The sequence below is a fragment of the Ostrinia furnacalis genome, unplaced genomic scaffold (genome assembly GCF_004193835.3).
Source record: "Ostrinia furnacalis isolate ACB-3 unplaced genomic scaffold, ASM419383v2 OfSCF1459, whole genome shotgun sequence".
Lineage (NCBI taxonomy): Eukaryota > Metazoa > Arthropoda > Insecta > Lepidoptera > Crambidae > Ostrinia > Ostrinia furnacalis.
In genome coordinates, this window is record NW_021131698.1 from 79203 (window position 1) to 103417 (window position 24215).

At 35.4% G+C, this 24215-nt stretch overlaps 1 protein-coding gene across 2 annotated transcripts; it reads right to left on the reverse strand.

The window, feature by feature from the left end:
- Positions 1 to 7248: 7248 nt before the first annotated feature.
- LOC114352862 (uncharacterized) lies at positions 7249 to 23665 on the reverse strand. 2 transcript variants are annotated; one of them, XM_028304605.1, is made up of 3 exons: positions 23468 to 23665; positions 23325 to 23361; positions 7249 to 9578 (listed from the first exon to the last, which is right to left on the reverse strand). In XM_028304605.1, the coding sequence occupies exons 2-3, from the start codon at positions 23340 to 23342 to the stop codon at positions 7317 to 7319; spliced, it is 2280 nt and encodes a 759-aa protein (XP_028160406.1). In that variant the 5' UTR covers positions 23343 to 23361; positions 23468 to 23665; the 3' UTR covers positions 7249 to 7316. The 2 variants fall into 2 exon arrangements, with proteins under 2 accessions (XP_028160406.1, XP_028160407.1); XM_028304606.1 differs by having other exon boundaries at positions 23440 to 23477.
- Between the last annotated feature and the right edge of the window lie 550 nt (positions 23666 to 24215).

Sequence of the window (24215 nt, forward strand, 5' to 3'; positions counted from 1 at the left end):
TTTGTGCTGATTTTTCAATCATCGGATAACTTTTAACTGAATGGCTCATTGACAGTTATGGTATGGGAAATAAGTCAAAATGATAAAGTTGGGGCAGGCTTTTGTCCAGCAGTGGACGTCTTTCGGCTGAAATGAACGAATGAACGAACGAACGAACGATAAAGTTATTCTACAGTTAAACGTTATCTGACGATTGAAAAAATCGGCCCTTATGAACATCTTTTTTGTTCTGTGTGGTACTTTTTACAAATTATACTCGTATTTTCTTTTGTTAAAGTGTAGATACATAGGAAGATATTTTCCTGTAGGTACTCGCACTGTTACAAAACTTATTTAGTCCGATTTTATAGAATCAATATTTGACATCTAGATATGCTATTATGATGCTCTATATCCTTTCTCATTGAAGGGAAAATTGCTAATTAAGTGTCTACCAATTTTACTAATCGTATGGAATTGAAGTGTTGTTGTAAGGCTTTCTAGTACTTTTATTTATTTCAATAGCAAGTGCGAGGCATAAAAATCTGTTTTTTTCTGATCGGAAGTATTTTTTCATCATTAAAGCGTGTAATAAATACAATAATGACTAAATCATGCCGTCATATTGCAGGAAAAACACGGTTTTTTGTATTTTGAAATTGGTAATAAGTGAAAAACTTATGTTTATTCATTGCATTTACTTTCTATTTTTTTTTTTCACATATTATTTCTTTTTCATTGCAAAATGAACGATTATCACGATTTTTTATGCTACAACTAGGGTCTCTTACACTTAAAAAAAAATACTTCCTAGGTATGTTCTAAATACTATGATTATATGAAGTGGTAAAATGCGGAGCGATGTCGATACTTACAGCAGTGAGTACCTATATTCAGAAAAGCAATAGTAAATAAATATTTTTTCTTTCTTTCTTTCTTTCTATAATCGTATTATTGAGTTGACGCACTATCTGAATAGAGCCCAAAAAAACCGACATCATCTGAAAAAGTAGTATGCAAACCTGCTTGTTGCGGCACAAAAACTGTTATACTTACCACACTCCCAATGACACGTTGAGATAACTTAAAGTATCAGGAACACAATTAGCGCGATACGTCCTGTAGTGTTGCACAATTGATTGGACAACATGCGATTTCCACGGCGTTTCCCGCCGCGCGACACACGGCCGGTGCGTTCAGCGAACATTGTTTTACGATGTAGATAAAGAAGAAATGTGTCATTATTAAGCGGTCTACATACTTTACTGCTTACAATCGCTGTAACCCTGGGTCTCCTGTCTAAGAATGTCAGCATATATTTTATGAACATATCCCGATTAGTTTGATTCATATCACTTTTTATTGTGGGGATTATTTAAAATATTAGGCCGGTGCGACGCGGTGCTTCATATAAAAAAACAGTTTTTGTTTAATCGTTATTCTTCTATCGGCAGCCTGTTTAACAATCTCACCTTTGATTTCAAACTCTGTGAGCTGCGGTAGATGTTTCACAATAGCTCACATCAACCTAGCTAATCCTCTGACGGATATTATATTTTATTCCCATAAAGTAACAAACAAAAAGTTATGTAGTTATGGCAAGAGGTAGGTTTTCTTGCTCGCTGCACAATCCAGCCGTATGTCGCTCACCTAATGATAGCTCACCAGCCAAGCTCACTCTTCCTGATTCCTCATAACCGGTGTAGGGTCGGTCAGGAAAACGCGGAAGCGCCGAGAGTGAAACCAACCCGCCCAGGCTGCTCCCTTGTGGGCGGCCTTTATCACCGTGAATTAGTGGGTAATACCGGTAATTACTAGGAAAATCGTTAGCAATAACGATTGTTGAACCGATTATTACAAATTATGCGTGAAGATTTTATATCCTGGGATCTGGATTGATGACAAATTGAGAGGAAATCCTGGCTCTATAGTTCCGTTTTCTAAACAACGAATTAACTTCAGAGTTATGAGTAATTTAGTTGTTTTATGGCTCAATCCCTAATTTTTATGTTACCCCTATGGTAACACTTATCAGGAATTTTGTTTACGTAGGGGTCACTTAAAAATTAGGGATTGATGGTGAAAACGGGCATTAGTATCTCGATGATTAGATATCTCTAATCCTTTAAGGAAAGGGGTTAACATCTGCCTAGCTACAATAAAAATAATCCAGTTCCGAAAATACCTTTCTATCCTCTTCAAAGCTGAGCATTATACATATCTAAACTAGCTTTTAAGCGGCTCACTAGTGGCTAGATAATTACTTGAAATATTCGTTAACTTAGCATTTCTTAAGTGTAAGATCGTGGGTTCAATGAGGATCATTTCGATTTTTAGCTGTGAATGCAGATTTATAGGTCTAAGAAATCCTTAATATACAGTCCAAAAATTTTTGTTCTACGATAAAAATTGACGAAGTTATGGCCAAATTACTAAAAAAGTTCACTGACCGCCCGGCGCGGGACCGATGACGTCACTATATCCGATCCGAACGCTGCCGGCGTACTGCGTGGATAGAAAATATTTTTTTCTAGCCAAACTATCAGTTATAGAGAAAAACTTGTTATGACATTTATTCATCAGAATAAAGTAAGCTATCGATAGGTATTTTTTTTAAATAGAAATTGTGAAAAATATCGCAAAAAATCCATACGCTCATACGATTCAATGGAACGCGGAGACGCGATTAGGGTCTCCGCTGTGGTATATTTGGCGATTTATTCAAATAAAGTGTTCATAAGTGTTGTTAGTAGAGTCATATCTTCGTCCAAGTAAAATATAAAAATGTATAAATATTAATTTATTTACTTGTAACAATAAGTATAGCTGAGGCAGATACACTCTGCGTAGGCTACAAGACATTGCTATGAAGATCATNAATTTTCTACAACAGTACTGATCCTCATCGCCATGTTTATTACAAGGGTTACTTAAGTTACTTTATAGCACGTAAGTTCTAATTCCTGTGGCTAGGTTTTACAGCTTGACCGCCAATAAAAACTTACCAGTGAGAGCATTATGTATAGAGATTGTCTATAAAATGTACATCGACGATACTAATTACTTCCTATGATAATGTTAAATAGCTATATAAGGTGTAATCTACACGACTGTAGTCCAGTGATGTGGTTAATGATAAGGATTGTCTTAAGTTAAAGGTTTTGGGTTCGATTCTAATATTTTGAATAATAAATAAATTCTAATATTTTGCGGACATGAATTTATAAGCAGACAAATTTCTTGTTGGTTGGTTAATAATAACCAAAGAATAAATACGTGTGGCTATGAATGATTTATGAGTAAAGTCTAAATACTTTAAAATCTATTAAGGTTTCTTTTTTTCTAGTCATGTAAAAATCAAATATAATGTATGTTAAAAAATCTAAATCACTAGCACATTTTTTTTTAAAGTCATCTTCGTAATTCCGTAAATAATAATATGAACTTATCATACTGTGCAGAGCCAAATTCAATCACAATGAGGGTTTTCGCGAATGAAAGATCCGCTAGATGGCGGGACGTGGATGTGGGGTCTGACTGCTGCGTGATTGGTGGATTTTGACATATAAATAAATAAATAAATAAATAAATCTTTGGACAATTTCACACAGCGCCAGCTGGCCCCAAAGTAAGCAACTCAATGCTTGTGTTATGGGTGCTAGCTTAACGGATATACTACTTATATACTTTTTTTTTATTAAATACATACATATTATACATATTTACACCCAGACCCGTCACAGAAATTAAAATTCATCATTTCAATTTCTGCCCGGCCGGGAATCGAACCCGGGACCTCTCGGCATAGTAGTCCGTTCTGAACCACTACACCAAACGGCCGACAATCATGCAGCATTTGGACCTCGCGTCTACGTATTGCCATCTGGCGGATTTTTCATTCGCGAAAACCCTCATTTGATTGTCACTGTTGAACTTTAGCAAGCTTTTGCAGTAGAACATACAGTGACGCTCTCTGGTGGCACAGAGTTCAATTAACTAGTGAAGGTTGTGTGTTACAAAAGCTTAGTGATGGTTTATGCTTTTAATAGCAAGTTATACTAAACTCTAACTTACTAAAATCATAGAAATGTGTGATATAATTTTAACCTTCTATAAAATCAGTTTCTGTGCGTTTATTAAATTGTATGATCGTTGATGTGAGAGCTACTTATCATAATTTTCCTACTATTATTTAGTAGCATAAACTATAGTCTATCATAATTTATTGAGAGTTACTCGATTGCCTTTCTGATTTAGATTTTTTGTTTTTCGTATTTCAGAAAAAAATGGGTTTCTGCTACTAACTTGCATTTATTGGCTTAAATTCCTAACTTTCACTTTTCACTTCGCCTCAAAGAAGAAAACGAGACTGAAATAACAAGGGCTCTACATTAACCGTGGACATTCAACGCCTAAACAATCTATCGCCGCATGCCACCATGAAGCACCTTTGCTTCCACAAACCTATATGGACTAAACTTGTAAAACAACACCACATTCTTTAAAGAGGAAACAGATTATCATAACCGATCGATACTCAACACCACATCTTTCATAACAGAGAACAATGGATTATTAGTTTTTTGTGCGCATAGCATTACGGCCAGTGGACTGTGACTCCATTTCTTTTTACAGCTCACTGTAAGGAGTTTCACGTGCGAAGACAATTACAGTACAGTGTTAATTACTATATGGTTGTTTAGAGAAAAACACTTCGGGGAAACAAAAAATATATAAATACAATTTTTTAATTATACAATAATGTCGTCGGGCTTGTTGATTGTGGAGTGAGATGGATGTTTAATTGTAAATGTTAGTAGACACCTTCTCTATTGATCCAGTAATTTTTACTTGCATTGCCTCACTAATTGTAAAACATGGTAAATATGTATGAAAAATGCGTGTTGTTTTCAAAATACTCATAATGCCCGTTTAAATGTAAATCTGAATAAGTATTCAGAAATAGAAGGAGGAGGTCACACAGTGCGCGTGGCCGCACAGGGTGACACACGAACCAATCACAGAGCTCTATTCAACGCTGTGTGTTCGATTGCTGCTTCACTTAAGCAAGCATCGTTTGTGAATACGGTCGCAAATTATCAACCTAGAAGACTATTACAAGCAAAGTTTCTTGGCAAGAGAACTTGTGAAAGCTTTTCTAATAAGGTAGTTAAACTTTTCACTATCGACCCTATAATGTCTCTATCGGCTCGTTATTCATTATCTATCTTAAATAATGATTTCTTAGTGTACATTCTTTATAAGGGGAACCCAAAACAATCCCTATCTTTGGCTCTTACATTTCACATCATATTGGTCTTAGCCACATAGGTAGAGCTTAAGAATGGGTCGCTCTGCCACATGCTATAAGCGCCAAAATGCCGTAGTTATGCTAGGACCCTATTTGTATTCCCCGTGACCTTCGCCAGGTCTTCCGTTTTGTAAACATTGGGGTCAAATTGAGCATTAAAATAGATAATTAACTTTAAAAAAAATTAAAACCGACTACAAATGCGTGAACACAAAAAAAAAACAAAAATTAAAAATATTGCGTATAAAAAAGTTCATCCCCAATTTTCCACCCTTGGGGGTTGTTTTTTCTATTATTAAATTTAAATGGGACCACCCTTGAGGTATTACCTATACCAGGCNTTTTTATGTTCCTGGTCAGGCTATAAATCATGTATTTCCTCCGCCATTTTCTGCAGATTGGCACCTCACGTCACATCATTTTACCGAAGTCAGCCCTATAGCTTCGGCGCAGTACCGATCACTGACGTTTGTCCTCAAAACTTCTGACAAACTTGCTTGACTCTTGAGACAAGCTAAATTACACCATATTGTTAATGACATTGAGCATACATTTTTTTAAATACCTTCGCGAAGTAAAACTTCTGTACGTAGTACTTATTATTATTCTGTGCCTATACGCCGAAAAAAGATTTGTTCAAATCGGTTCATAATTGGCGGAGTTATCGCGTAACAAACATAGAAAAAAAACATACGGGTCGAATTGAGAACCTCCTCCTTTTTTGAAATCGGTTGACAAATGAAATAACAGTAACAAAAATATTAAATTCTCTTATAAAATAATAATATTAAATTCCCTAATAACGTACCTACATAGCTACTGCCGTCTTTACCAGGTCCATCCATATTATGTCTATCTATCTATAACAGCCTTTGGGGTTCGTCTTGGAACGTAGGCCTCCTCTTCAACCTTCCACCAATTTCTGTCCCTGGCCACTAGCATCCAGTTTATTCCAGCTTGTTGTTCTATTTATATAGCACACTTTTATATCAATTCAACCATTTGTGCATTTACGTTTTAATCATACATAACTTTTCATAATAAAAACTAAACCCAAATACCTAAATCGTGTAAGCATTGAAATAAAATGAAGGCATACTACTTAATTGATCACAGTGTCAGTCAAAATTACTAACCTAATAAATCTTAATAATTAGGGTAATAAATCAGTATAAGAAAACATTTACTCATCAGTCGTAGTACAGCGCAAAAAGCCGCGATTTCGTAACGGTAATAAGCTGTTAAAACTCGAAAGATTGATGCTGTATAATCGAGATAATAGCCTAATCGAGTTACAACAGTCACAATTTAACATCGTGTTTTATACGAGTATACTGTTTAATTACTCAATGACTAGGTACATACTAATTTAATAGTAAATAAATCGCGTTTCAATTATTCTGGACTGAATTTCTAATTGTAATCTAACTGCTGAAGCAGTACGCCTATGCATTGTTAAACATCGATGCCAATATAAATGTATTGAGGGATTGAACAAATACCTATTAGAAACTTAAAAAGTACCTAAAAGGTTGTAAAAGGACTGACGGAAATAGGTTTTAAAAGTTTTATTTAAGGTTTAACAATATTTTAATTCTAATTAACATATTGCACTTTGATACAGCCACGTTTTTGAATGATATTAACAAATAAATAACAAGTCAAAAATATACCAATCATTCAACAATTCAATTACAACCAAAAACATAACAATGAAAAACATATCGATAAAACAAAGATAATGTAAAAAGATATCTAAACGATTTATAAATCCATGTACATTGGTTTTTCGGTAACTTTCATTTACGTTAAAAACCTACATTATGAATCACGAAACAGAATATTGTGTCAATAATAAATAACTTACAAATAAGTGCTGGTTTAAAATGCCCGAATGAATTTTCGGATATTTTCAAGTTTTCAATAAAACATGTGCAATACTTTAATTCTGTACAACAATTAGTACTACGGTAAGTAACATCACTTACGCTATATTTACAACTTAAATTCTAGTTGGCAAAAATAACTACGATGATTTCTTATGGTCGTTCTTCTCCCCGCGTTTCTTCGTTTGAGTGGAATGGTTTTCAGACTTCTCTGGTTTTGCGTTACGTTTCGGATGAGAGTGGTAATTGCGAGGGTACGCTGGAGGTTTCTGCTTGCTGACAGGTGGCACGTACTGCGCCGGGGCAGTGTACTCGGCCTCCGGGTTATACTCTTGATTCGCAATCTGACTGTACGGTATCGAATGCGAATTTACATAGGACACCTTCTCCGCAGACGGATTTCTAAGAACCGTCTGCGGCACCATTATTTTGTAGGGCGACTGGTATTTGTGCGAGTATGGCATCGGTGTGACGTAGCTAACGGTCTGGACCGTCGCAGTATTGGGTTTCTTGTCACGTTTGTAGCTCAGCGGCAGGACCGTTGCGAGCGTGTGATCTTTACTCGGGTAGTTCTCCGAAATCACCAATGTATTCGAATCGGACTCATCGCCCGCTTGTTTCTGATAGTAGTAATTCGGACTTCCTGATGCCTCTTTATGACCGTAATTGGCCGCCGCTTGACTTAGTTGCTGAGAGTAGATAGCAAGAGTCTCTTTCGGCGAGCTGTGCTGTGATCCGTAATTAGCTCTACCCTGGGAAGAGGTGTAAGTTGGCAAGTTTAGTTTGGTAGGACCGTACTCGGCAGATACCGTTTGTTGAGGGGTGTATTCTACAGCCTGTTCCTTCTGAGCAGCGTATTCTTGTGCTGCTAACTGAGAGGATTCATAAGATACTTCTGATGTGCCATGCTGCGGTGATCCTTGAGCTTCAGGTGCTCCATACTCCACGGTTGGCTCAGATGTTTGGTAGACAGTTGATTGTTGAGGAACACCATATTCAGCATGCCCTCTGCTGCTCTGTTCAACAGCTGCATGCCCACCCTGAGCTTCATGAGATACTTCAGCTGATTGCGATTGGTATTGCGGCACATAGTACAATTGAGATTGTTCCTGCTGAGGCACATACTGGTACATGTATTCGTATTGCTGCTGCGGTTGCTGGTAAAGAGATTGAGTCATAGGTACATAGTACTGCTCCTTACTAGTGTACGTGGTAGGATACTTGGCCATTACGGGCTGCACAGCTGAATATTGAACGCCTGAATAATCTGCTTGTGTATATGCAGGATTCACATGAGGATTGGCATAGTTATGAGTTTCGTGGCTTGCTACTGCAGGAGTCGATCCTGGGTCTGATAACAATGAGTTTTGATACGTCATTACTTGAGGGGCGAAGGAATAGCCGATTTTCTTGAAGTAGTTATTAACGACTTCTTGCAAATTAACATTTTGAAGGTAATGAGAAACAGGGTAATTGTTAGGTAAGTTAGAATACAGTTCAGCGGTTGGTTGTTTCAAATAAGAACTAGGAACTCTCAGCACCAAGACTGGAACAACTCTTTGACCCAGTTGAGAGCTATGAGTTTTCACGTAGTCTTGATTGAGGCCAGCACTCTGGTATTGTGGATTCTTTAGTAGTTGCGAAGAATCTACCAAGTAGTTAGACATCACCCTTGGGAATTGTCCACTTAAAGCGGAGAAGTCTTGCCCATTGTAAGTGGTGTACAGAGTTGGGTTTTGGTGAGTGGTCTCCTGATGAGATTCACTGGAACTGTAAGGAGGTGGTGGAGAGACAAGTCCTTTTATGTTCTGGTAGTTTGTGTTCGGGGATGGTGTAGGCTTGTTATAGTGATAGGAATTTTGTTCTTCCTTCACGTCGACCAGCTCATAAGCCCGAGATGGTTGGATCTCTACTTGAGTGGATGCAGTAGTATAAGTCCCAGATGATCCGTGATTGTATGAAGCTCCTTGCGCCGGCGGGATGTCTTCTTGCGAGTACGGGTAAATCATGAATTTTCCTTTGTCCTGCGGCTTTCCAAAATAGGTGTAAGTATACCCATGGTTCGTTCTGTATCCATAGCCGAGATTAGCGTCAATAGTCCTTTTCCCTTTGGTATTGGTATCGGTATCATTAACGATTTCTATAGCAATTACCGCTGGAAATGGTGCCTTGACTGTTTCGTTGGAGTTGGCAACGCCAACGCCATTAGTTTTATCGTCAACTTTCGTAATATCTGGTACATCATTTTTAACTCCAAACTTGGCTTCAACTTCTCGTAGGAATTTTCTCTCCTCATCTGTGAGGCTTGCATTGGTGGCCTTGTCTTTGTCTTTCACTTCAGATTTGTACTTTTTCGGATCTGGCTCCGCCCATGTCGCCAACAGCGCAGCGCAAAATACAATCTGGAAATGAGATGAAACATCTGTTAGTATATTTCGTAAGTTTTCCAATTACATCGAAACGAAAAGGTTAGCCATACTTGGGTACTGGCTTACGTGCGACCTAATTGTGTATAGAGCTATAAAATGTAATAGCATCAAGCATTTTGCTCGTCTCGCAACGGTTTGCCGCGTCATATTACATTTTAATGAGCATGTCATCTACATAGATATAACGAATTCGCTTTCCCAAAATATGCACATTTGACCCGCATTTACGCAACATGAGTCACATTTACGTAACATATAAATTAATCGAGATTCACATAGAGTGAAATTTTATAGCGAACGTCACAATAGCTGCTTTGCATTATTTTCACATACCGTGGTGGTTATTAAAAGCATTGCGTTTAACATTATCCGCTAATGTCTCGCTTCGGAGATATGAAAGACGAAAATATAAACTATGCATCATCTGCGAGTCGCGTGCGCATCTTTCAGTCTATAGATTAGGGCTGCCAAATCATAAGCTATATAAGTGTACGCTAATTGACGACGACTCGATTTTAAGTTATGACAAATGATGTAGGAGGAAATTAGCATAGCTATAACATTTCTCCCTCATTAGATGTACCTATTTCAAAATTCTAAATTCTTTTATTTATTGAAAAAGAAATTAAATAAATTTTATGAACTATTTCAGTAGGTATATGTATAAAATAGACATGTAAATAAGCAGACTTCGTTTTAAAATACTTCTGTCAACCCTACGGTGAGCACTCTCTAGCTGCAATTAGGTAACATAACATATTATCAAGCGGGTGTTTTCTATCATTGAGCGATGTTGTGAAATGCTGCTGACTGATGATCATCATTGTGCATTTGTCAGGTGTGATAACTGCTTTTTGATAGACTTCGTGTGCGGCTGAGTGTAACATGGGAAAAACGTACGTCTATATTACGATATTGCCGTAGGTATATTTTTGGAATATAGTGTAGTAGTTACATGATGAAGATCACTATCTACGTCTATTAAAATGTAGTACTACATATTATTATTAGTAGGTGCATTCAACACTACGTCATTTAGGTATTGTAAATCTTAGAATTTTAAACTTTTTTTCCAAATCTAACAAAGAAAATCTACGCGGTTACTGCAAGGGTTTAGGTACCCACAATCGTAAAATATTCTAAGTGATGATAACTAGAAACTATTTCAGTTTGGAGACCTATCAACATTCGTTAAAGTCATATCTGTTTTGGACATAATTCTATGTATGGAATCATATCATAACCCTTGCCGTAGTAGAGTAATGAAAGAATTTCAGTATGTTTTTCATGCAATGTTTGGCCCACAAATAAACTTTGCTCAGTCCAGGACCAAATCCTTCATACATTAAATTAAAAATGGAACTAAACGGTCATGAATCATAAATCGAACGTTACATTGCATTGTCTACAGTCACAGGACAAAACTCTCCCAAGCGGTCGCCCCGCATTGAACTCGGTTTATCTTCGATCAGTTGCGCAAACGACTGTTCCCGCGACCCTCTCGCCCCAACTTTCTTTCACTCAGTTCAGTTTATTACATGGTCTTCACGATTAGATTAATGTTTTCCGCTTTGTATTTCCTAATGATCAGAATATTTCAAGAAGTTAAAACAAAAAGACGATTAACGCCCATACCATTAAACGTTACGAAAGCATCAACTACACTAAATAATAAATTCAAGTCTGATTGATTAGGCTAAATATTTAATTTCAAACATTCAATAGATTAGCTTAGCCTAGAGTTTAAACCTCAGGTTTAAACTTTCAAATAAGTTATGATTTTATTTGTTTATTGTTTATGATTTTATTTAATTCACAGGCTCTACATTTAAGTCTGATAAATCAATTTTAAAACCAGCGTTAAATCTTAAAAACAATTACATAGAATAGAATACGATAAGGTTTTCATTTTGAAACAGAAAGAGAAAAACCTTTTTCAGACATTATTTATTGATTTACATTAATTGCGAGTTTATGAGAAACGTCTTTCTCAACATATTAAATGTTTATAATATACAGGGTGTCCCGTAATGTAACGTCAAGCCGGAACTGGGTGTTGAGGCAAGTTATGCTGGTTATCAGAAAAATATAAAAAAAAATCTATGTGGTATTTTGTTAAAATAATAGGCATTTAAAAAAAATCAAAAAATTCTACTCCCGGTGACGGTCTTTTTACTCGTGTTGCCACAAATATTCACTTTTTCCAAATTTTTTTTTTGTTATGTAACCCTGAATAATGCTTCTCTAAATTGTTATCAAAATTACAAAACCAGCTGCTCCAACTTGGATGAAAAAAATACATTATTCCCAAAAAATATTACAAAATAAAAATTTTGCCTAGTTTAAACTGACTGTACTGAAAAAAAATTGTACTACGCGAGTGTGGCANTTACAATGCCTGCATAGCTAATGAAAATTCAGCCTTCTAGTTTTATCCACAACGAAGTTACAGGCGGTCGAAAATGGCCTGAATTGCTTCGAGAAAAGGATGGTACGGCCGTGCCGCTTTTTTGCTCGACTTGGTGGGGGCACTGCCGTGCCCCCAGATTGCTAATCCTTTCAGTAAATCTTTCATATTTAATTTTAATTCCTGTTCTTTACGAGGATGCAGAAGTCTACATCTTTTGTAGCAAGCAAGTAATCTGTACCCTGCGTTACGCAAGCATTTTCTCCACTAGCCCACGACCTGGGTTTCCTCGACCCGAGTTACGTGAGCTATTTAATAATGCATTATAGCCCATTAATCACAACACATGATCGAACTATACATTTACAATATACAGTTACGACCAATAACATTTTATATGTAAATGCGAATAGTATTGAGTTATGAAAACACTTGTATTGTAATTTGATTGCAGTGTCTCTATTACGTTTATTTATATGGTAATAGATGGATGTTTATTGAAATGCACTTATGATTCTAATCGAATATATTGCCTATGGAAAATTCTTAATAGAAAATTAACAGCGATAGTATGTCTATTGAATTAGTTGAGGGTTTTATCAAAAGATTTATACAAAACATTGTAAATGTTTGCACTCTATCTTAGATGTATTTGTGATTTTTTTCTTATCAGGAGTAAACTTAAGTACCTACTTGCAAAAAAAAAATGCATGAGCCTGCCTAACGCCTCTATATTAGCGGGACATATTGCAGATGTACTCGTATGTAACAACAAAACTTTACAAAAGTGGGTAATGAATAATGATGTAACTAGGAGTAAGTAGGTCTAAGCTCTGCGCAAGAACATCAAATATCGCGATAAGCACATTTTTGTGAGGAAATACGACGCAATTTGCAAGCGCAACTCTTGAACTAATACCTATCTCGCATGGTGGTGTGGTTGGCTAATGGGTTATAAGTGCTTTGATACACAGATTTTGTGGTTAAGAACCATGGAAACTTCATTAAAGTGAGTATAGAGAGCTTTTTCTCGAGCTTTTCTATGTGATGTAAGGTTCTAACGAATTATACAATGCAGGCAAAATGTGCGGGGCGTTAAAAGATGATATACTAGAACATATCATAGAATCTATCCTCACCTTTACGATTTCTATTAATTTGGAAAGAAACAAAATTTCTCTACATTTCTATAAAATTGTAGTTTAACCATCAAGATTATTCGTCGTCTATTTTTAGGTCGACCGAAAGAGATTTATTTCAGTTCAAAAACATCGGATATCTACAAAAACATAACACAAAATCAGATGTTCTTTAATACTGACCTCATTTCTTAACCAAAAGTTGTAAGTAACCTAAATTGATCATCATATTACCCGCGTTAATTCAATTACCTGCAATATAATAAACTCAAATAAAACCAACTTAAAGCAATATAAAATAACGATGCTCACTATAATAATCAGTAAAATAATGCGCCGTCAGCATACCAGCGGCCAATTTATGTGATCTTGAACATAAAAGTGTATTTTATTATGATGCCGTATTACATTATTGTCCGTGTTGCAAGCGGGCTAAATGTCAGATGAAAGTGAAGCGCGGGCGCAGCATCCCAAGTAATCAGGGCTGCCACAAAAGGGAAATATGCATAAACACTTCTAACTTTGCTTTTAAAAGCTAATTTAAGACTTTAATAACTTATATTTCAGGGACCAAGATTTAGCCAATGTTGAAAATAGATAACCTATTCGAAATTGTATCATGTAAGCATTACCAATTAGGTACATTAAGCTAGTTTACCGGAAACCGACTCACACGGACAGATATCTGCACGCCTCTTCTCATCACCATCCCCGTCATCTTCAAGCAGTTATTTCCTCATTGGTTAATAGGGCATATAACCTATGCGACCCTGAACATGTGGAAGGGGAACTAAAACATGTGAAGGAGGTACTAAGAAGGAATGGCTACAGTGCTACAGCAAGACAAATGGAGAGGAGGCTCAAGAGGGATAAGCAACCAATGGTGAGCAGGGAACCAGCTTTCCTTCCGTACGTGAAAGNATTGCGCTGATTCTGGTCCACACTGATGTCTGGAGCCTTTAATGGATGGTATTGTTTGTTTACACACACAATGTCACTATTTTGTTGCAATTTCTTACAAAACTTGCGCGCAAAAAGCAAATCTAGTATGTAAATCATCAAATTTCTAACGCTCGTAACTCAGTTCAGACTGAGTTTAGAGGTATACATGTTATAGTAAGTTTGGTTTATTACACTATTTTGTAATCAAAAAACAAGGTTTGGTCGATGGCCGCGCGAAAAAAAAAAGACGCCAATTTCCGGCATTGTCTTTTGTGAATGAAATATCATACACTGCGTTATTGCGATTTCATTTTCATTTGAGAATAAAAAAATCAGCTTGAAACTTTTCAGTACTGTGAGCTCAAGCTACCTGTTTCTGGTCATGACATCTCGTTCCATCGAAAAAAAAATACCATTTGATGAGAGGGAAAAAACACATAGATAGGTACTTAAATGGGTTCAGATTTTATTCTGGTTTCAGACTTTATAATACTCTTATACAGTGTGTCCGGGCATGTAGTGATCAAACTTTAAGGGCGTAATCTATGGACAATTTTATCGGTGAAAATACTTTAAATTTGGGGCTTGACCCATTTCTCGCATATTTACAAGGATTTAAGTTTTTAATTTTAAGTTTTCACCTCTTTCTTCAAAAACAAGTGATAGTGTGGGTAGTTTAACATTAATAAGCAAAAATTTTATATCATGCGATAGCCAATAAAATTATCTATTAGTAGAAGTAGAAAACAGATACAAGTTTCATACATTTTAAGGGTGTAAGAATGGATTTAATTAGAAATAAACATGACTTTTTTCACATCTTTTTCAGTTATTTCCCAACACAAGAAAAACCAGGTCGTTAAGGTATGTTTTATTTGCATTGTATTATTAGTATTTGAGCCATTCTACAAAACGAATGTAAATTTATTAGTCTACGTCTATTAGTTTCGACGTAATTGTTGAACAAAGATACCCCTTCCCAGCGGTTTCCATAGTAATCGGAATAGGTTGTGTGATTCTTTCAGGCAGTGCATTTTCGTATGTCGCGTGCGCTATGGAAACCGCTGGGAAGGGGTATCTTTGTTCAACAATTACGTCGAAACTAATAGACGTAGACTAATAAATTTACATTCGTTTTGTAGAATGGCTCAAATACTAATAATACAATGCAAATAAAACATACCTTAACGACCTGGTTTTTCTTGTGTTGGGAAATAACTGAAAAAGATGTGAAAAAAGTCATGTTTATTTCTAATTAAATCCATTCTTACACCCTTAAAATNGCCGTCTCAGAGAAACCCGGACACTGTTAGTGTAGTTTGTCGGACTGACTGTACCACTGACGAAAATATTGTGCAAATGCGGGTGGGTGAAGAAAACTCATCGCGCCGGAGCAGACGACGCCGCATCTCTTCAGTCTGCCCGCGACCATGACTCGTGCAACCGAGCCGAAACGTCGGGAGGGTAAATATTATTTACCGTTAAAATAGATATTGTTGCAATAAATCCCGTGAAGTGATAATTTTACATTAAGCTAATTTAATACTTAATAACTTATATTTCAGGGACCAAGATTTAGCCAATGTTGAAAATAGATAACCTATTCGAAATTGTATCATGTAAGCATTACCAATTAGGTACATTAAGCTAATTTAATACTTAATAACTTATATTTCAGGGACCAAGATTTAGCCAATGTTGAAAATAGATAACCTATTCGAAATTTTATCATGTAAGCATTACTAATTAGGTACATTAAGCTAATTTAAGACTTAATAACTTATATTTCAGGGACCAAGATTTAGCCAATGTTGAAAATAGATAACCTTTTCGAAATTATATCATGTATTACCAATTACGTTTATTTAGATCTGTGCTAAAAATAATTTAATGACTTGGTTTGGCTTGGTCTATGATTTTGTAATTATCATAAGAATGCTCTAGTTTCTCTTCCTAAGACTCTGAACAATGCAAAAGTATCTTTAAGTATTATTTATTCCTATTAGATAGATTACGAGCTTTTACTTGTACGTATAGTAAATACCTAAATACTATGTTATGTTTATCTATTCCAAAAAATATTAAAACCTTGGAAAATAATGTAATTTGGAATGTAATAATACAAAGAGAGAATCTGCTGCCTTCAAACAAAAATAAAAGCTTTGTATTTAACTTTAGACAAGACAAGAAGACAAGTCTATTATTTTCTTGTATTGCATTTTAACCTGAGGCAGACGCGTAATTGTTACTTATGTCCAACGTAACTAGACAGCATCTAGATCCAAGATATACGGCAATATATAGTATGAAACAAAGGCACATTAGATACAAAACTGCAATATGTATGCTAATGTCATCATTATTTTACATTGTGCTGGTTTTGTAACCGTTTTTGCTGTCTGTAACGTTTTGTGTTACACTAATGAACTATCAGTCTTATGTCTAAAAACCTTCTTCCTGTATTCTAAACTAAGGTTGTTAATTAAAAATGTATAAAGTTCACACGATTTATTTATTAGGATTATTACGGTATTGTAGTCTACAATCTTAATTACTAGTGGTCAACTGTGTCGGTCTTTTACATTTTGTTAAAATACTTTCTGGTTTTATTCGACTGTCGTTAGACTGCATAATATATCACATTTTTTACCTTTGTGATCATTTACAAAAAAATTACGCGGTCCAAATGCGAAACTACAAAAGCTGTAAAATCTTTGTGGTCAAACTCTACATGACCTACATTATGTTTGTCGCTTATGATAGAAAAAAGTCGAGCTAAAATGTGAATTTAGAAGATTATAAATACTCCTAGATGTTAATGTTTACTATCAGTCTATATCTGTAAAAATGTATCGAACTTCGGATCTTTTGGTCAGACTAGTTCTGGCCTATAAGCTGCCCAGTTTTCAAATAAAGACAGAATTTAAAAAACTGAGATCTATTGTAGGCGTAGGGTTATTAGCCTAAGAAGTAGTACTAAAATCGACCTTCTCTTCTAGACAGAAAATATTATTATCAGTAATTTTGTCAGGTCAAGAGACATCCTTGAACGTAGTGTGGAGAAAGTTCACCCTTGCCCAGGACGTTGCGAAGCATACCGCACGTATTTCCTTGAATTGCTAACGAGATTTCAAGTATTTACACGTAGGATTATTACATACGACTAACGTGTAAATAGGCATCGGTTATACAACGGATAATTTAAGGTTATGGTGTGAAATATTACAGAGTAAGAACAGGTAAATCACTCTGGAGTCTATAATCTGACTATAGTATGTAGAGGCTCCTTAAGAGCAAAATGATTGTATGATTTGTAAGAACTATTTATTAGTCTAAACAAATAAAGAAATTTTGGCTTTGACTTTGACTAACAAATTACATCAAAATAAAGTGACATAAAAGATTAACCTAACCTAAGCCTTATGGCTGAAATTGATTTAAACTATGTAGGCCTATTTATTATGTAAAGAACTTCTTGAGGTCGCAATTTAGAAAACAAATCTTTCTTAAATAATGGGGTCGTGTAATAAAAAAGTCTGCCTCTGGTATAGATGATGCAGCTAGAGCTTTATCACTATGTCACTTACATCGATGTAATTTACCAAAGCTCACAAAATCACTAGTCACTAACCAAGCAGGTCAGTATCAGCACCCCACCTTAGTATTCCTTGCGCCATGTTCAAACAGAACCCAGAAACCTATTTCTTATTACCTAACTGTTAACCTATTGTATTTAAGCCCAAATTATTCAGTCGGCATTGTGTTACGATGATTCGTCATTACTTCAACTCCTGCGCAATCATGGTCAGCGACTGGTTTTATATGAATTACCTAAAGCTGCATTTTGTATTGCAATCATTTTGGATTTCAGTTTTCAAAGAGAGGAATAAAACTTCAAAGAAATGCTTTATAATGTGGGATTGCGAAATTTAAAATGGTTTAAGATTAAGTGCAGAGTTGCGCCCTGAGCATGAATGTATCTCGTAATCGTATAGCAATCGTATTAACACGTAGCGGCGCTTCTTCATTTTTCACGCAAAAAAATACGATAACCATACTATAATGGGACTGGTATTTATTCGTGCTCCGGGTACCTATTATAATATGGGACATATTTATTTATTTATTTGAACACCAACAAGGTTACATTAAGGCTTCACAAAAGTAACTATAAAAAATGACACTTGTTAAATGCAAACTTAATTATAGATGAAAACATCATGCGTTAGAGACTAAAGCAACAGCAATTAGGGGTTAAAAACTAAAAATATATATGGTGTAAAGAAGTCCCTATGCTTGTTCAAATCGGTATGAAGAGTATAAGTGCATGATGAATGAGACAGGATGTCGTTAGCCTCTGGCTGCAATATAGCGATTGTACTTATGATAAGAAATTGTAGAGTCCACTAGTAGACAACTTTAGAGCCAAGATTACAGCAATAATAGAACACATGACTAGTGTCATGTGAATAAGCTGTAAAATTACTTTCTACTTTTTGCATTGCATTTGCATGTCTTAGGCTCGATTCGAACAAACTTTTATACGAGAATAACACCTAACACTTGACAGTTTCAGCATGGGAAATATGTCAAAATGTCGAATAACTGACGATTTATTCTGAGATTAATATTTACTCTTATTTGGTCCAATCCACCCTTAGGATAGTAACTACTCTTAAAATATAACAATAAAAACTCTAAAAAAAACGTTACAGGAGGAGAACTTTAGAAATATAACTTAATTGACCGATATCTTGATAAACGACCGTTCGTCAAAGTTTTATAACTATTTAAATCAATTAATATGATATTTATTGACTATATCAAAAATTAATATGATTAACGATTATTATAAAAGCTCATTAAAAGCATAAGTATCTGTAACGTATACATAATAATAATTTAAAATGGAACATGTCACTTTTACTACGAAATAATGATCTAATCAAAACTTGAACATCCTCTATATTTATAATAATACTAGCTGACCCGGCGAACTTCGTACCGCCTTAGCGTAGAGATTTTCTTTAAATTTTTTTCCGTAAGAACCATCCTTGGACTTCCACAAACATTTTAAAAAAAGAATTATCGAAATCGGTTCAGCCGTTCACACGTGATGCCGTGACAACGCGAAACGGGTTTCATTTTTATATATATAGATAACATAAATTATATCGTAAACTAGGTAAATAAAAAGACTACCGGTTCCTATATCGCTAAATTAGATTAAACAGATGTCGTTGGAAGTTCAAATGTACTCGTAGATTATAGTAAAACCAGGCCTGTTCATCTCCGCGAGTTTACATCGAAAACAAAGCAAGCACGATGGCACCCTACAGGATTACTTTTCGACAAGGCCTCACATCAGGTACGACCGAGCATTGACTCACGCACGCGTATTCTTGTGTATGATGGAAAAAATAAAGAAAATGGTGTACTTAATACTGTGCAGTATTAACTGCCTAAATAATAATAAAAACACAGAATGTACTCTTTTTAGTTGCCTGAAGACACTGAGAGGTAAATAAATGGTTAATGTTATTCAGGATAATAATTCATGCTTAATCATGTATTTCCTCTGCCATTTTCTGAAACCTCACGTCACACATCATTGTACCAAAGTCAGTCCTATGGCTTCGGCGCAGTACCGATCACTGACGTTTGTCAACAAAATGGTGCTTGACTCTTGAGACAAGCTAAATTACACCATATTGTTAATGACATTGAGCATACATTTTTTTTAATACCTTCGCGAAGACCTACAACGTGTGCTACTTCAAAAGTTTAAAATATTCAGCTAAAATGACTAATTTTTAAGTAGAAGTCTTCCAGCGACTTGGCCTACTTTCAGTTTGGTCCACGGGCCAAGTTGCCGGATTCAATTTTTAAATGTTTTTTCTTCCGACAACTGAGCCCACTTTGGCCCGTGGACCAAGCTAAAAGTGGGCCAAGTAGCCGGAAGACTCATTAAAAAATAACAAAAAATTGGGCATGTTTGTTGACATCGGACATAATTAAAAAGTAACGTAGACTCTCTAATTTGGGGTCAATTAAAATGAATTCAGTTAGATAACGATTATCATAGATACATTATGCAAGATAAGCACCTGCTAAATTGGCCAGTAAATAAATTACCATAATTGAAAGTTAATGAAGAAGAAGCTGGTTTTTTTTTTTTTTTTTTTATCCACAACGAGGAAGCTCTTTGATTTTGATTTTGATTTGAGGAAGGATTGCTCGCAAACACGCGCTCGGATGCCAATATTGTAATCAGTGGTCAGTGTAATTTTAATGTTGGCTATGTCCACATCTAACACATTTATTGCTACACTTTCAATGCTAATAAATGTATAATACCTAAGTAGGTATAATACAAGAATGGGTTGCCACTGATTAGCCTAAGAAATACATTTGTTCGATGGTATCCTATTAAACTTCTATTTATTTCTTGAGATGTCCATACCTCCATCTTGATACCATAACTGTAGGATATAAAGGTTCACATTATTATTAAAAAAAAGTCAAAAATATGTAAAAGAATGAAAATGCTCTATATTCTGTAATTAATCATTGAAAAACTTTACTAAGACCATACGCTTTTTTATTTAACATCTATATATATAAAAATGAAACCCGTTTCGCGTTGTCACGGCATCACGTGTGAACGGCTGAACCGATTTCGATAATTCTTTTTTTTAAATGTTTGTGGAAGTCCAAGGATGGTTCTTACGGAAAAAAATATTAAGAAAATCTCTACGCTAAGGCGGTACGAAGTTCGCCGGGTCAGCTAGTTGTAAATATTTGTTGACAACCATGAAAAAGGATTTTGATGCAGCTTAATATTGAGCTTAATTTTCTTTGAATGCAAATAAACATTTTAATCCTCATTGACCATATGAAAATTACAGAGGCACTTCCACACTTTACAGTAGTCTATAAGTGTTACTTAAATTGCATAATACATCCGGTAAGGTAATAGGAGAGTTAAATAATAGTTAATTAACCAGATAATGAACACGTTGAACGAAACTGACATAATGTATTAACAAATACTACATGATGCATCTATAAACGATCTTTCGGATCAACCAATCGAAGACTAAAAGTAAAGTAATTCTGCATACTAATTGATCGATCAGCTGTTACAATTTGTATAGCTTAGTGAATAGAGCCAAAAAATAATTAAATATTAAAATAGCTATCTAATCGTTTATTTTTAGTTTCCGCAAAAACCGGATTCCATAAAACCGTAACTCATTCCATAATTCACCGGCACTGAGATGCAAATTTTGATTACTTAACGAAATTAATTATTCTACATAATCCGTTATAATTCCGGATCTTGGACTTTAAACGGCATATTGATGTGCACGACAGCACGTCAAGTATATCTTACTTATATCGTTGGAATAGAGGTGATATTGCAATAAAATTGTATAGTCTGATATGCTCTAGTCTGTATATCGCACCAAAATCGTTCGTTTTAATAACTTTCACGGATTTCAATCGCTTTCTTTTATTAGAAACAGTACTTTTAAGCAAAGTCTGAATCTAGACGAGTGCAGCTCTCGATCTGTGCCTTTCTTTTTTTCTTTGCTGACAGTTTAGACGCAAACAATGAGATCAAAAAATCTGAATTCGGATCTGTCATTATTATTTGTCAAGTTGTTGCGGTTATGGTGACAGTGCGCAAAGCATTTCCTAAAAACGGGCTAGTAAAATATAATATACAAAAACAAAGGACTCACTTACGCAGGATAAATAATGAATACATCCTGATTTTACTCAATTTCCAAAATTGTTAAGGGACTCTTGTCTATCCGTGGTTTACCACCCAAAATGGCAATGCCAGATTTTGTATGGAAGGTGGCGTCTTTTTTTTTTTCAAACCCATCTTTGTTTTTTGATTACAAAATAGTGTAATAAACCAAACTTACTCTGACATGTATACCTCTAAACTCAGTCTGAACTGAGTTACGAGCGTTAGAAGTTTGATGATTTACATACTAGATTTGCTTTTTGCGCGCAAGTTTTGTAAGAAATTGCAACAAAATATTGCGCTATTTTTTATTGCGCTGATTCTGGTCCACACTGATGTCTGGAGCCTTTAATGGATGGTATTGTTTGTTTACACACACAATGTCACTATTTTGTTGCAATTTCTTACAAAACTTGCGCGCAAAAAGCAAATCTAGTATGTAAATCATCAAATTTCTAACGCTCGTAACTCAGTTCAGACTGAGTTTAGAGGTATACATGTCAGAGTAAGTTTGGTTTATTACACTATTTTGTAATCAAAAAACAAAGATGNTGGGTCAAGCCCCAAATTTAAAGTATTTTCACCGATAAAATTGTCAATAGATTACGCCCTTAAAGTTTGATCACTACATGCCCGGACACACTGTATATGAATTTAACTCAACTAGCTTCTGAAGCCTAGAATCATATTTATTTCTAGAAAATAAGTTTGATTCTAGCTGCAATGATGATGCATGGGTTCAATTTGTTTGTCCCTCTAGAAATCGAACATAGGTCCTTCCGAATTAACAACTAGACCATAAAAGCTTTAGTCATAAAGATAGAACATTCATTAGGGAAATAATTACATGAAAAACTGCTGTCTTAATAAAAGCTTTGGTTGTATTTCCCACCATTACTTAGTTCTCATTGAAACAGCCTGTATATGACAACATCTGTTGACCCCAAATACAACTTTGACACGCAAGTGCCATGCAAAGATATTACGAATGTCATTAGAATGACCCGAATGACATTACTTGGATGTTTTGGTAAAATTACTTGCCCCAGATTTACTGCTTGCATATAACTGGCGAAAACTGTCACCTTAACTGTAAAATTAGTGAGCTAGAAATATTTTTACATGCAATTGAAAATTAAGGATTCGGATAAATTTATTTGTTGTAATATGTAAGTTGCCTCCTGTAAAATTATGATTGGTTTATTTATGTAATTCTACAAAGTTGGTACATAAAGCGAACTTATTGCCATTGGGCATTCTCTGCCAGTTCACCTGTTAAGGTGTCAAAAACTATTATTTCTAGTAGAATATAAACTCGCAACCTCTAGTCCTGAGCACAGACCACCTGAATTGGCAACTGTCAAAATTGTGGGTACTTTGTTGATTTTAAAAATGCTATAAATAATCACGAGCTTACAGTTTATCGGTGCCACTTAGTTATTCGCCCAGAATAGTATGTAAATAAATATTACCAGTGCAATCCACCGCATCGCGAGCCAGCCGGTGTTTCTGTCAAAAGAAAAAAATCAACCTTAAAAATAGCACGTCACTTCACGTATACGTATCACTTCACTGCGTATCACGTACGCGTATCACTTCACTGCACTGCGCGCACCTGTTGTCCAGTGGGGTCGGGAGGCAATGGTCCGCTTCTGCGTGGAGCCTCCACTTATATACCTCGGAAATGTAAGATGCCGCCGCAGCCTCTGACCGAGCGCCTCCGTGCACTCTTGTGAGGTTACACCGTGTTCGGCGAATGAGTGTGCGAGCTTATTTACTGACTGAAGCATTATAAACACTTTATGGAACTCGTTTTCCATTTATTCATTCATTTGTTTGTTTTAACCCTTGCTCTTCTGTTTCTTTAACTACATTCTACCTGTATTACCTACATTCATTCTCTATAACTACATGCATATTAAAAGTTTATCTTCTCGTAGACACTGTATCCGTATCTTCCCGACTCTACAATCGAAAGCTAACAGATATAAATTACCTAGGTATGTAGATTTCATTTATATTTGCAGATAAGGTGTTAAATAAAAAAATTTCAAATAAGTATTTTTTATTTGACCGAAGACAGAATTTTTAACAAACGTGAATAGTGATAAAATAAAGCTTGCTTTAAGTAAAGCTGATCAAGAAAGCACTTAATGTTTTTAAGTTATATTTATAAAACTGCGAAGTTTCAACATTGATTTTTTTACGTTTTCAAAGCATGCACATGTATTTAGAGAGCGCATATAGAGCTGGGTGGCGCTTTCGTTTTATTTGCATAGGCAGTGGTAGAGTACGTCCTGCTTCATACTCTTGGGTTAATAAAGCTGTCTATAATCGAAAATTTTAACACAGTGACAGCGTTA